The following is a 14,706-nucleotide window of genomic DNA, read 5'->3' as shown; positions in this document are numbered from 1 at the left end:
AAAGGTTTCAGGATTATAATTTAGTACGCCAGACGAGCGTTTCGTCTACACAAGACTCATCAGTGACGCTCATATCAAAATATTTATGAGGCCAAACAAGTACAAAGTTGAAAAATGTTTCCCAACTCATTCGATATGCAAGAACTTGCAGCTAATGCAATGAGTTTGTAAAACGTCACCAGTGTCTGCGTAGAACGTTGATGAACCAGGGGTATGTCAAAGAACTTCTTTTCGTCTAAAACGGTCATCAGAAGATACCAATACCTTATTGATAAATATTCCGAACAACTTCACAAATGATACACGATGGTCTTAAAGTATAAATTCTAGGAACTGATGTTTTCATCATCTCAATAACGTTTAAATTTTTTTGTATTCTTGTCTTTTGTATTTTTCCAATGTGCTTTGTATATATGCTTTTTTGTTTTTCATTGTTACATATATTTTTTTTTTATAGTTATTGAGATTTAAACACAATATTGACTGCTGTACCCCTTTTTTGACATTTGTACTTATTATTTCTGATTGTTTTGTCCACAAATCGTTTCAATATAATGGAATTTTATAAGACTTTATACAAGTGAGAGGTTTAGTAAGTTAAATCCAACATTTTCTACATAGAAAAATGACTGTACCAAGTCAGGAATATGGAAGTTGTTGTCCATTCGTTTGATGTGTCTGAGATTTTGATCTGCCATATGCTTAGGAACTAGATACTGCAAGTATAGACGAATTGATGACTTGCTTTGACGTGTTTGAAGGTCTGTCTGCAATGTAAAACTATATGTCTTAATTGGGCTATATATATTTTTGTATTTATATCTACTACCAGCTCTAATTGTATAATGTGAATTCATGTAAAATAATGCATTGATTAATAATAACTTCCCATTTAGGTGTTGTTTGATTTTTTAATAGATATTTTTTTCTTCTTAAAGGTAGATGTGATTGGCAGTCTTAAGGTGCAAAAACGACTCAATACTGCAATTTTTTCACAAATGTCCAAGAAACCTACAAAGAAAATAAAGAAATACATGTGTGAAACAAAACAATATTACTGCGAGACAGAATGATTTATATATTTATGTGTGCTTGTTAACTTTTTGAATATAAATGTTTCATGTATGTTATTTATATCTTCTCTGTTTTAAGTAGGAAAGACATATACGTAATTATACAGACTTTGATAAACAATAACCTGTCATATTTTGTGATAACGAATGTAGGTACACGTCACTGAGAAAGCAACTAAAAGAAAAAAAATATCATATATGTTGTTGTCAACATACATTCTTAATCGATGGACTAGTGACTTTTTTTATTGCAATCTTTTACTGTCACTCAACACGCTAATTATGCCATGTTTTAATCCTTAAATTTTAATTGCAAAGAATGAAAATACTTAAAATGTAGTTAACATCATATTATAGTGAACGGACACTTCCATGCATCAAGAACATTTAAAATCAAATTGATGCTCAAGGTCTGCTATGGTATAAACGAGAAATAAAAACATCGATACTGGGGCGGGGATGCACATATCTCGATTTTTGACAGGTTCATATCTTCTAAAAAAGCAAACCAACTTACCAATGCCAATATATCAAACTTGAAGTCATTGACAAAGATGAAAAACACAAAACAGTTGTACAAGTTATTACTAAAATCTTAATCCAATTCACCTGCTGTATATCTGAAACTTAAAAAAATTTTAGTTTAATTTGATTTGGTGTAGGTTAGTTAGCATTGCTTACTTTTTACTTGGTAATTTTTTGTATTCTTTGTCTTTCATTTGTGCTAATGAGCGTTGTCTATATGTGTTTCAAATTTATAGAGATGAAGATTATAACACAATGTTGACTGCTGTATCCAAAATTTGACATTTGTACCTATTGTGTCAGTGTGTTTTGTTTACAAGTCGTTGTCAATATACTTAAGATTTAATTGATGCAAGCTATACTTTATTGCAGTATAAACATGGGTAGGCACTATATTAGTGATTATTTTTGCCCGAATGATAGTGAGGGCTAAAATAACACGAATATAATGCCTACCCATGTTAAAACTACAATAAAGTACAGCTTGCATCAGTTATTTCGATTCTGAATAGGACAGTTAAGGTAATTTCTATGTCCTATAAGTGTAAAAGTGTTTGTTTTGGCTCTTCCATGAACCTCTCTTTTTTGTTTGTAAAGAAGCAAACGGCTGGGACTGTGATTTTTCAGAGGGAGGAGTTTGAACAGCCAGCATGAACGGTTGTCGTATCTAGGTCAAATATGTCAATTTCGGAATGCAACACATTACAGTCATAATAAATGAATTAGTAACATCATGTGCACCATTTAAGAGTTTGAAAGTGTTTTAAAGTTAAGGAAATATATTAAGTGCATGATAATTTGATAAAATGCATTATTGTGAAGAAGTCAATATATGCATGTGCAAACAAATATTATTGGATTTAGAGCATGGGTTTGTTCACAAAGCGAAAGAAGCACGTCATATTAGAATAGAGTATTAAGCGACTGTCATACACGTGAGTGGGTTAGCTGGTCATAAGACCAGGTTTAATCTACCTTTTTCTACATAGGAAAATGTATGTACCAAGTTAGGAATATGACAGTAGGTATCCATTTGTATGATGTATTTGAGGTTATGATTTTGACATTTGATAAGGGAATTTTCGTTTTGAACGACTTTTTGTTCGTTTTTTTGTGATTTTACTTTTTATTTGTATAAATTGTTCTTTTCAAGAAGTCAAGTCGGATGTTTTAAATTTAAAAAATGTATATGAGGTTAGAAAAGGTTACTATAAAAATATTCAGAAAATAATAACCCTTCTTTCTTCTTTAAATTATTTAAGTGACTAATTACGTTCCTTTCAATTTATCAATTATTGATTCAGTGTAAAAGTGGATGATTTTATTCTATTTTGGTTATAATATATAATAAACTAGTTTATAAGTAACATGGTGTGTGTGCCCTTATATTATTTCAAGTTAAGAGTTTGCTTTCGCGAGCTTATTTTTAACATTGCTTTTAACATCATTTTTTAAAATTTTGTATTATCAATAACATGTATATCTTTTAACTGTTCATGCCCTATTTTTCTTTCCATTTCATAACATTTTCCTTAGGATAAAATAATTTGTAAATGATAAAAAAAATACTTAAAATGCTAAGCCTCTACTCTTTTAAATGTTAATATGTTCAAAGCAGTGCTCACGCATTGAGTCAACATCGGTAACTCAAACGTGTGCTGAAAATGATTTCAAAGAAACATCACCGAAGTTGTCGAGGCTTAAAGAAGATGCAAAAAAACGATAACGACGGAGCAGTTTCTCATTTCAAAGAATAAGTTCACAGAAAAGCAAGTTGATTTTAAAGAATGCATATGTGTAAAGCCTGAAATTTAAAAGCATGGAAAGTAGTCTCGGATCAAAATTCTTCTTTTATATTCAATTTATAGTTGAAAGATAATGGATACGTGTTTTACTTACATGTCGAATTCGAAGCATCATTTGATGAATTGAATATCCTTTTTTCTTGATCTATACATATGAATCAAAACAAACAACATTCTTAGCAGCATGACCACTTATGTTATGTCGTTAGAAATATATTTCATAAATGTAAACGACATCTTAAATGTTACCAGACAGTATTTGTATGCCTTTAAACATTTAACATAATTGAGGTAACGAATACACGCTTAATGCAAAACAACTACAAAAATAAATGTCTACTTCTCTGATTTTCAGATGGCAAAACACCATTAGAGTAAACCGCTTTTGCAGTCAATGCAAAAAGCGACAGATTGGAGACGTTTATCATTTTTTATTTGAATGCAATTTTTTTTTCATAAAAAACGACAATTATTACAAAGCATCAAAATACAGTTAAATTCTCTGAACTAATGTCAAATACAAGAAAACCAGTTCCGAAGAAATTTTGTTCTTTTATCACAAGTATAAATACTTGTCTTTGTACTCCTGGCTTGCATCAGTTTGTTACCTCCCTAACGTGTTAACAAACTGACCATGTCAACGACTTGATGTGTTGATAAATATTTAGCCTGATTTGCGAGCGAGTTAGACTTCATGGTTAATAAACTTTGACCAGTTCTTAAGTGTCCTCTTTGACGTTTAATTTTCAACTTTTCGTATTAATCTAGATCTGTTTGAAAGATTTCGAATCTTGCGTTAATCAAAAATTGTACACCATACCTGCGTTGCAATTAGGAAAAAGAGAATCACAAATGCATCCTACAACATTATTGCACCTGCAATATACAAATATTTGTGATAGGAACAACCATCACTATCTTTAGTGGTGCAGTTGAGTATTGCTGCTTTGAAAATAGTATTATGATAGTATGTATGTGATGGATGTTAAAAAATCACCTAGTCTTAAAATGTTTGAATTTCAACCATTTTACGAGTTTTAAAAATTGTCTCGTACCCTGAGTTGAATATAGACAGGAAGACCAATGGATACATTAAAAAGAAATAAGAAAGAAATACATCGATACATCAAAAAGTAAGGGAAAGCAAAGAGTATAGTTATTCACCATGAGTTGCAGAACGCGGCATATATATAACATCATAGGCGAACGAAAAAAGACAAGAAAACAACAAATTCAAATGAGCTATATCATAAATTGCAAGAGGAATACAAATTGAAAGCAAATGTCACAAGAAACATAATCATATCGTTATCTCTGATATATTCACAGCTTAAATGAAATGTTATAACTTTTTTTTTAATATTAACGTTTTATTAAATGTAAGATATGGGATAAAAAGTACTTCATTGTTTAAAAAGTTTGTTCTGCTTTAATTGTGTATTTGATGATATTTCTTGACACTTCATTACGTTTCGTTTACCAATCCCCCCTCCGCATGTACACAACCTATTTGTTTGAGAATCCAATTTAATAATAAATCTACCAACATCAACAGGTTTCCTTTCATTCAAAACAGCTTTCAGTAAAAGATTAGTCGCTATTATTACAGTAATTCACTGATTTGAATATCGTTCGATGTTTAGAATAATATTTGACCGAAGAAATTTTGAACAAGCTAAAGTCCGATGAAAAAAGATAACTTGAAGTTAAGATTTTCAACTCAATATTCGGATGATGCGCCTAGTAAGTGTGTTTTGCATACTTTCTAAAGTTTACCGTTTGTCATAGCTACAGTTACATTTGTACTGACATTCTATTCCATAATATTCTAAAGGACACGGAGTTTCACATTTTCCGTTAGATCCGATGAAGCCAGGTGGGCACACTGAAATAAATTATATGTAAAATAATTTTGGGTTCTTATATTTCATTATTGAAATTTAATAAAAACAACAGAATGTATTTCTACTAATGATAAATAATTGCATTCAAAGGGTAGACTGCTAAAAGATACATTGTACATTACTAACTTTATTATTTTGTAAGTCGAACGCATATGCAGTATCGACCCTGATCATGAATCTGCCAATATTTACAGTAGACTTAGTTTGTAGATGTATTTATTGTTGACAAATTTTGTTTTTACGCAAATTTTAATAATTTTGTTTATGACATCTATTTCATCCCATTAAAATATTTACTAAGAATAAGGTGGTTATTTCCATTTAATGGGATCACAAAGAGCATACCACAATATTGGACATCATTTTTTCAAAAAGCATAAAAAAAACAATTATCAAGTAATATACATACACAAAAAAAAAAAATATACAAATGTTAAAGATAAGGGTCACCCTAACTTAAAAAAAGAGATTTTAATAAATTGGCAATTCAGTGGGTATGTAACTTAACTGCAAATGCCACCAAGGCTCGGTGCTGCACAACACGATGGCCATTGATGCACATTACATAATGGAAATAGGGAATGTGTCAAAGAGACAACAACACGACCATAGAACAAACAACAGCAGAAGGTCACCAACAGGTTTTCAATGCAGCGAGAATTTCCTGCACCCGGAAGTGTCCTTCAGCTGACCCCAAACAAATATATATTTACTAGTTCAGTGATAATGAACGCCATACTAAACTCCAAATTTTACACAAGAAACTAAAATTTAAAATAATACAATACTAACAAAGGCCACAGGCTCCTGTCTTGGGACAGGCGCAAAAATGCGGCGAGGTTAAACATGTGTATCAGATCTCAACCCTCCCCCTATACATCTAGCCAAATATAGAAAAGTGAATAACAATACGCACATTAAAATTCAGTTCAAGAGAAGTCCGAGTCTAATGTCAGAAGATGTAACCAAAGAAAATAAACAAAATGACAATAATACATAAATAACAACAGACTACTAGCATTTAACTGACATGCCAGCTCCAGACTTCAATTAAACTGATTTAAAGATTATGTCTTCATCATATGAATATCAGGCACAATCCTTCGCGTTAGGGGTTTAGTATCATATTATCATAACATATATGAGAAGAACATAACCCGTGTCATGCCAACAACTGTTAAAAAAATGTGTTTAGTTCCGATGCAAAGACCCTATAAGTGAATCAATATTAACGCCAAAATATGCAATCTTTAATGACCTGACAACAGTATCGTAACTATATGCCTTCTTAATAAGTCATTGTTAGTATTAGCTTTATTTAAAGTAAGTTCAATAGGATAAATGTCTTTAGTATGCATACTGAAGTCGTCATTATTGAGAGCCAAAATATCATCCAAATATCGAAAAGTATTATTAAATTTGTGTATAAGATGTTGTTTTGATGGGTCTTTGCTGATTTTTGTCATAAATTGTAACTCATAGCAATACAAAAACAGGTCCGCAATAAGTGGCGCACAATTAGTCCCCATTTAGAATTCCGATAACCTGACGATATACCGAATCTTCAAAGCGAACAAAAATGTTACCTAGTAAAAATTCAAGGGCAGATGTCAAATTGACATAGTTTTTTTGTTTATTGCTACTAAAAATGACCTTAAAGAGTTTTCTGTAACAATATCAAGCTGTTTAAAAATGATAATCAACGTTTAGTAACCATTGATCTCAGTAGATTATTGGCTAAGTATAAATGTCTTAACCTTAATCATCTCTCTTATTGAATATATATTTTATCAAATGTAATGCTCTTGATTAAAAGTGGTCTTTATTTAATGTTTGCTTATCTTTGATCCAGGAACGCAAAATAAAGTGTTAGCGCATGAACATCGCAAATAAACTCATTATAGATACCAGAATTAAAAGATTGTTTTTGCGCACAAACGCGTGTTTCGTGACGCTCGAATATAAGTTTAAAAAAAGGCCAAATAAAGTACGAAGCTGAAGAGTAATGAGGACCAAATATTCCTGAAAGGTTTGCTAAATACCAAATACAGCAAAGGATTTTCTATTCCTGTGGTACAATAGTCTAAGTATTTCATTAGTTTAAAGTTTTGTCAACAGTTCATTTATAATTATGACTATATCAATGTAATTCATGTCAACACAGAAGTGCTGACTACTGGGCTGGTGATACCTTCGGAGAATAAAAACTCCGCCAGCAGTGTAATCGATCGAATGGCTGTAAATAAACTCATCCTAGATATCAGAATTGAAATTTTGTTTCTGAGCCAGACGCGCGTTTCGTCTACCAAAGACCATGTTTATAAAAATGGAATTTATTTTGATAATCATTAGAAAAACGTTGTTTTCCATAGTAACTCGTGGATTCAAGACTTTATAATTTAATAATCGAGCTAAGATAAATCCGATAATCTATTGATACCAATGTTAGAATCTGTATGTATGTGGATAGACAATAGTATTCGTTATATCAAATAATTTAAATTGAACAAAACTGCATTCACGCAGAAGTGTCGATATATATTGTTATGTAAATAAAGGCAACGGTAGTATACCGCTGTTCAAAATTCATAAATCGATAGAGAAAAAACCAAATCCGGGTTACAAACTAAAACTGAGGGAAACTTATCAAATATAAGAGAACTACGACACAACAGAGACACAAAACCGAAATGTAGCACACACAGAAACGAACTATAATGTAACAATTGCCATTTTCCTGACTTGGTACAGGGCATTTTATGAATAAATTGCAGTGTTAATTATAACAATAAAATTACAACATTACACGACAGGGTTGCAATAAATAAACAGATAAATGGGAGAAAATATAAGACAGAGATACAAACGAATAATAGCCGTCAAAAGGTAACAGGTTAAAAAATATTTTTATACGCCAGACGCGCGCTACGTCCACACAAAACTATGCTGAGATGTAAAAAATTTCAAAGCCATAACAACTACAAAGTTGAAGATCGCCGAGGACCAAAAGTTCCAAAACGTTGTAAGGCCAGGGTTATCCGCCTGGGACAAAAACATCAAGAATAATACATAGTTTTGCAAACATATTCCTGACTTTGTACAGGCATTTTCTAATGTAGAAAATGGTGGGTTAACAATTGACTAAACCTGGTCTTATAGCCTCTCACTTGGGAATGATCCTGTTTGTCTATGCTTAATAACATGCAAAAGACATTTTATTATTTGTAAGTCTAGATACTACCTGCCTAGAGCAGAGAAGCTTCATACATATTTTACATTCATCAGTTAAATCACACACAGTTATTCATATATTAATATTCCCGCCATCAAGTAAACAGATCATTTTCTATTTCAAAATCAAGACTTTAGTGGTGAAAGTGTGAGTTAATCTTTGAATGCATGTACTTTCAATAAGTTAGAAGCGATGTGCCTACACACCGTTTTCCAGCAATGTCATTTGATCTGTACCTGATAACACTATTATGTACCATGATCACATTATTGTTTAATCTTAGTTTAGGTGACGAAATACGCAATCAAGTGAAATTTCTACTTCACTCGGATTATCGTTAAATAATCCGATATCAAGGCCAACATTGTTTTGATAGTGCTATAGTTACAGAGCTTTCCTAATTAGTGATCAATCGTGACAAAGTGACAAACATCATGATGACATTGTATCAGGATCAGTACTGATTCCGTTAATTCTTCATTATAACAAGAAAAACACAAAATCTTTTTTTTTTTAGTGTTCCTCGGTTTAAAATGTAAAACCAAAATGCTTATGTTTATATACTTTATCAAACACATGTGAAAAACACAAAAATATTATGTTTTATTTTCATCATCAAGCGAAATGACTTCTCTCTGTACTTGTGAGAACAAAGGCCTTATTATGCTCAAAGAGAAATCACATTTCACCCATTGCTCTATCCGTTGTACGACCTAAAAACAACTGAAGTGAAACAAACTATGTATTCAAATTAGTTATAACAATCTGAATATTGTGAATAGTAATGGACCATGTATGAATTATTTGATTGATAAAAAAACAGCATTTTTACAGATGCTTACAAAAGCACACAGGGGCTTTTTGCAATAACAACTTAAGGTTAAAGGCTCGCTCTTAAAAAAATACTAAGTTCCTTCAAAAAGTGCATTTGTTGTTGAACTTATATAAGCCCTGTCTACCTATCATTATTGTTCCATTTCATAAAAAAAATCATACAAATATTGACGCAAAATTGGACATGATTAGATCGCATTTTCGCCTACATACCTTTGCAAATCCCATTCACTTCTTGATGGTTTCCACAGCAACTAGATGAACTATTATCACTCCTATAAAACATAACCGAGAAGAATGAACAGAACTTACTTTCGGGCAGCTTAATTATTAACATATCCGGATATAAACATTTATCTTACCTCCTATACATTTCCAGGAATATGATTGGTTAAAAGCGTCCGCGTGCAAACCGTGTATATTTGATATTATGTTAGTAGGGAGGCGGGGCTTATCTCATACACGGTTAGTAGTGGAGTTACGTCCCTTTATATTCCTTATTAGGTAAGAAGGGGGCGGGGCTTATTTCATACACGGTAAGTAATGGTGTTATGTCCCTTTATAAAAAACAAAACGGTACTGAGAAAAAATCTTAAAAGTTCCAACAGATGAAGAAATTGATGAAGTTAAGATTGAAACATTGTAGGATCAATGGAAGTATTTTCTTAGTGCTAACAGTATTGAAGACTTGCTCATTTTGAGAATCACTAGTCTTAATTTCATACGTTAAGATAGTCGGTAAGATAAATTCGTTACATAGTGTGCTAGTGACGTAATACGGTATATATGGGGTCAGTAAATTCCATATGGGGATTCGAGCTTCGCTCTCACCCCATATGGAATTTACTGACCCCATATATACCGTATTAGGTCACTAGCACACTATGTAACTAATAATATTATGACAATATTCTGGAAACTAACTCAACCGTCGTATGTGTTATACCACCAAATCATATGACGTCACTTCCGTTAACATACGAAAAAAGGTCGAAAAAAACATTCCTTGAATTTGACAGTTGTATGTAATAAATACTACAAAACATTGCAGTAAAACATTTCTGGGTCACAAACATATATCTGGGGTATTTCAAAGCACCACTTTTTTATTTTGTGTTTCTATAGAATATTTTGGAAACTTGAGGTTACATGGTTACTAAAGCTTTTGAAAAAATGGTGAAACTTGATCGGTTAACTTCCAGTGATGATTATTTTCTTATATGCAATGACATGTTATGGGAAATTTTATCAATAGTACTGTACAGGATAAATTTTTACTATGCCAAGTATTTTTTTTTATGTAAAGCAAAGATAAATTATGCACAATTTTTTTGAAAAGAGCAAATTTAACAGAGACTAATAGGGGAAATTCAATGATGGTTTTACACCTACATAATGTTTCGGCACAAACTAGTTTGGTAAAATATAATAATGATATATTCGGTTGAAAATCAAATCCCTGTCGTTTAAATGTACTTCGAGTCATGAATAAACAAATGGTTTTTTTCCCTGGTTTATTAAAGTTCATTATGCATTACGATTTCATTGTTATCGATTTTACTTAATCTCATGGTCACTATTTATCTTATATTTGTAATGCTGATAGCACTTACTGATCAGGTATTCTGCAAGTATTTATTCCACTGAGAACTAAAAGATGAACCGATAATAACAGTAAAAACATCCTTATATCTGAAATGCCTTATTATAAAAGAGTTTTTTTGTGGCAAATAATAATTTCTGTTTATAAAAGGAAATATTTCATATCGAAACGATAATGAATGACGTCATTGCTTACATAAAGATATATTTATATATGTGTGTTTGCGGAAACAATTCACAATTTTCACTATGATAAACGAGATAAATTGTCCAAGGAAGTACTTGTTTTAATGTACATTTGCATCAAAACATACAATTAACGATGTTATTTAAAAAAGCAGGTTAATTTCGTATTCAAATTTATGTTCATAAATATTACTTTATCTGATTAGTCTGTTTTTTGTGATATTCATTTGACGTGGCTCGGTACTTATACGTCGCGTCATTGTGTTATTGTAATATGCTAAATTTTTGTATTATTGTTTTTCATATTTGCTTATGTGCTTTGTGTATATGCCTTTTTGTGTTTCTTTGTTACATTTGATGTGGCTCTGTTCTTATACATATCGTCATTGTGTTATTTTGATATGGTAAATTCTTGTATTCTTGTCTTTCGTATTTACTAATATGCTTTGCCTTTATATTTTGTTCATACATCCTTCTCAATATAGTGGGATTAAATGCAACTGTTATAAAAGTGACAGGTTAAGCTAGCTATAAAACCAGGTTTAGTCCACCATTTTTTTATATAAGAAAATGCATGTACCAAGTCAGAAATATGGCAGTTGTTATGCAGTCGTTTGATGTGTTTGAGATTTAGATTTTGCCATTTGACAAGGGGTTTTCCTTTTTAAATTTCCTCGGCGTTCGGTATTTTTGTAAATTTACTTTTTATCGAAATCTCTATGCTCGTTAAAAAGAGAAAAATACAAATTTGTTTACAAAATAGTTACCCCTTTTACTTATTAATATCGGTGTTTATAAAAGCAAATATTTCACATAAAATACTTTGATAAATGGCATCAATTTATCTATAATACTAAAATTACGAGGTCAAATGTGTCAGCCGTCATCACGTAAAAACGACGAATCAAAGAATTCAGCTTTATATATAACTAATATAGTAGAAAGGTGTAGATTAAAAATTACACCACTCCAGGCCCTTTTGTTTTCCACGTAATTAATATTGCCAATAATTAAGAAGTTCCGGGTCGAGTCCGATACCGATACCAATACTATATTCACCTGTTACCTATTACCTTATCTGTACGTTCCGCATCTAACAGGTGCACCACCAAACGGTGTATTTAGGATTATGCTATATACACGGATCATAATCACAGGGTTGACACTACTAAATTCTTACCTATTGTAGTATTTTAATCAGTAAGACTTTCTAAGATAACAATACGAATACTAAAAATCTGGACTTAAAATAAGGTGCATATAGGAACCGTTTTCAATTTGTTAGCGGGCATGACATAAAACAGTGAATCAAATAATTCAACTTTATTTATAACTAGCATAGGACAATGCTGTTGATTAAAAAATACTCCATTCAAGGACCTTTTGTTGTCCAAATAATTAATATTACCAATAATTGATAAGTTCAAGTTCGACGGGTTCAAACAGAAAGATTTGAAAGCAGAGAAAACTGTGTATCTTATCATCGGCATGACTTTATCAGATAAAAAATAATACTAAAATAAGGCTTGCGCATAGTTATATACTTTAATTCAGTCACGGACCCGCGATATCACGGGTGTGTACAATAATAACATATTACATAACATATTACATAATACAGTAGCTTGGCCTAGAAAAGGGGTCAACTAAGCCAAGCCAAAAATGTCATCGTTAGCCAAAACAAATCACCTAGTATAAAAAAAAGAAGCAAAAACAAAAACAATCACATTTCTAAGTAAAGAAAAGGAGTTGAAAAGGGAGATGGAGGGAGGGAAATTGATAAAATCCCAAATAAAATCTTGTTTACATAAATATCGATCGTGTTGCTTATCAAGGATGTGTAAACTGTGACGTGTAGTGTAAATACTGACACACATTATCTAGTGCAGGGGCTCTCCAAAGGGAAAGGCAAATTAACTTAGAATAAAACTAAAGATTTCCGTCATCTGCATAAAATAAGTTATTAAAATAACTTGCCTATATGGATACATCTGTTGTAGGTTTGTCACTGACTCAGACGTACTTATAAATATAATTATTTTCTGTGACTGTATCTTACAATAATTTGTAGGATCCTTTACTATAGATAATTTAGCTGATTTGTAACAATAACATCTTCATGCCTTATATATCATGTACTGCAGTACGCCGCTAGATTAAAACTGACGTGGAAAGGTAACACACGGCCAGCGAAAGCTCTATTTTTAAGAGCCCAGGTGGTCGTGTGGTCTAGCGGGACGGCTGCAGTGCAGGCGATTTGGTGTCACGATATCACAGTAGCATGGGTTCGAATCCCGGCGAGGGAAGAACCAAAAATTTGCGAAAGCAAATTTACAGATCTAACATTGTTGGGTTGATGTTTAGACGAGTTATATATATATATATATATATATATAGCAAAAGTAAATAAACACGGTGTACAGAATGTATATAATAATATTTTTAAATTTGCAAACTACATTTCACATCAAATAATAACAGTTCGTTAAAATATTGTCACTAGCGCTTTCATGCCTTCTGGCAATCTTCAGGCGACGTTTTAACAATGTCCTTGACGACACTGCCGTTGGTAACGTTTATTACGTTACAATAACGATAAGGGGAGATAAATCAAACGTGTTTAAGTAGATCCGTTTAATTTTGGCTGAAAGTCCTTTATAAAGTGTGCTTCCTTTGCCAGTCTTTTATATTTGTTCGATTCGTTCATTTTATAGAACGGATATACGGTAAATTTTCCACTACTGCACGTTTCGAAATGTTCGCTCACATCTTGCATTCGTGTGGATGGATCTCGTATCTGTTGTCTGTGAACACGAACTCTTTGACAAATTGAGTTACCAGTCTGTCCGATGTACCATTCCTTGCAAGTGCTGCATACAATACAGTAAATAAGGTTTACCGTTTTGCAATTCATGTCTGCATTTGGAATAATGGTTTGGCCGTTTTTCAATGTTATTTGCGGGCCGGCTGCCATGTATTCACAAAGACCACATCTAGGGTCATTACATTTTGAAACGTTGTATTGTATTCCATTTGGGTCATAAAACTTAGCCCTTGTTAAAATATTTTTAAGATAATAAACGTTACCAACGGCAGTGTCGTCAAGGACATTGTTAAAACGTCGCCTGAAGATTGCCAGAAGGCATGAAAGCGCTAGTGACAATATTTTAACGAACTGTTATTATTTGATGTGAAATGTAGTTTGCAAATTTAAAAATATTATTATATATATATATATATGCTTAACATCAACCCAACAATGTTAGATCTGTAAATTTGCTTTCGCAAATTTTTGGTTCTTCCCTCGCCGGGATTCGAACCCATGCGACATATATATATATATATACAAAAAAGTTTCTTTTCAAGCGGTGTACAGAATTATATATTAAAAATTAAATACACAAAAAGAGTATTTAAATTTTGAATCATGCCACCCATCACATACAAAAAGAAACATTCCATATTGTATGGCAAGACGAGTATGTTCAATTGTATTAGATAAAACTCTTCGCAAAAGAAGGTTAGAAGAACTGAAGATGTATCTC

At 31.9% G+C, this 14,706-nt stretch overlaps 1 protein-coding gene across 2 annotated transcripts; it reads right to left on the bottom strand.

Moving 5' to 3' along the window:
* Positions 1-897: 897 nt before the first annotated feature.
* LOC139517609 (N-acetylglucosamine-1-phosphodiester alpha-N-acetylglucosaminidase-like) lies at positions 898-11,130 on the bottom strand. Of its 2 annotated transcripts, none has more exons than XM_071308843.1 (7): positions 10,987-11,130; positions 9,587-9,648; positions 5,180-5,288; positions 4,224-4,279; positions 3,498-3,548; positions 1,591-1,699; positions 898-1,011 (listed from the first exon to the last, which is right to left on the bottom strand). In XM_071308843.1, the coding sequence occupies exons 1-7, from the start codon at positions 11,055-11,057 to the stop codon at positions 993-995; spliced, it is 477 nt and encodes a 158-aa protein (XP_071164944.1). In that variant the 5' UTR covers positions 11,058-11,130; the 3' UTR covers positions 898-992. The 2 variants fall into 2 exon arrangements, with proteins under 2 accessions (XP_071164944.1, XP_071164946.1); XM_071308845.1 differs by having other exon boundaries at positions 1,591-1,693.
* Between the last annotated feature and the right edge of the window lie 3,576 nt (positions 11,131-14,706).

Source organism: Mytilus edulis, chromosome 3, assembly GCF_963676685.1.
Source record: "Mytilus edulis chromosome 3, xbMytEdul2.2, whole genome shotgun sequence".
In the NCBI taxonomy this organism is placed as follows: Eukaryota; Metazoa; Mollusca; class Bivalvia; order Mytilida; family Mytilidae; genus Mytilus; species Mytilus edulis.
Note: the sequence above shows the minus strand (reverse complement) of the source record. Positions and strands in the feature narration are given on the sequence as shown.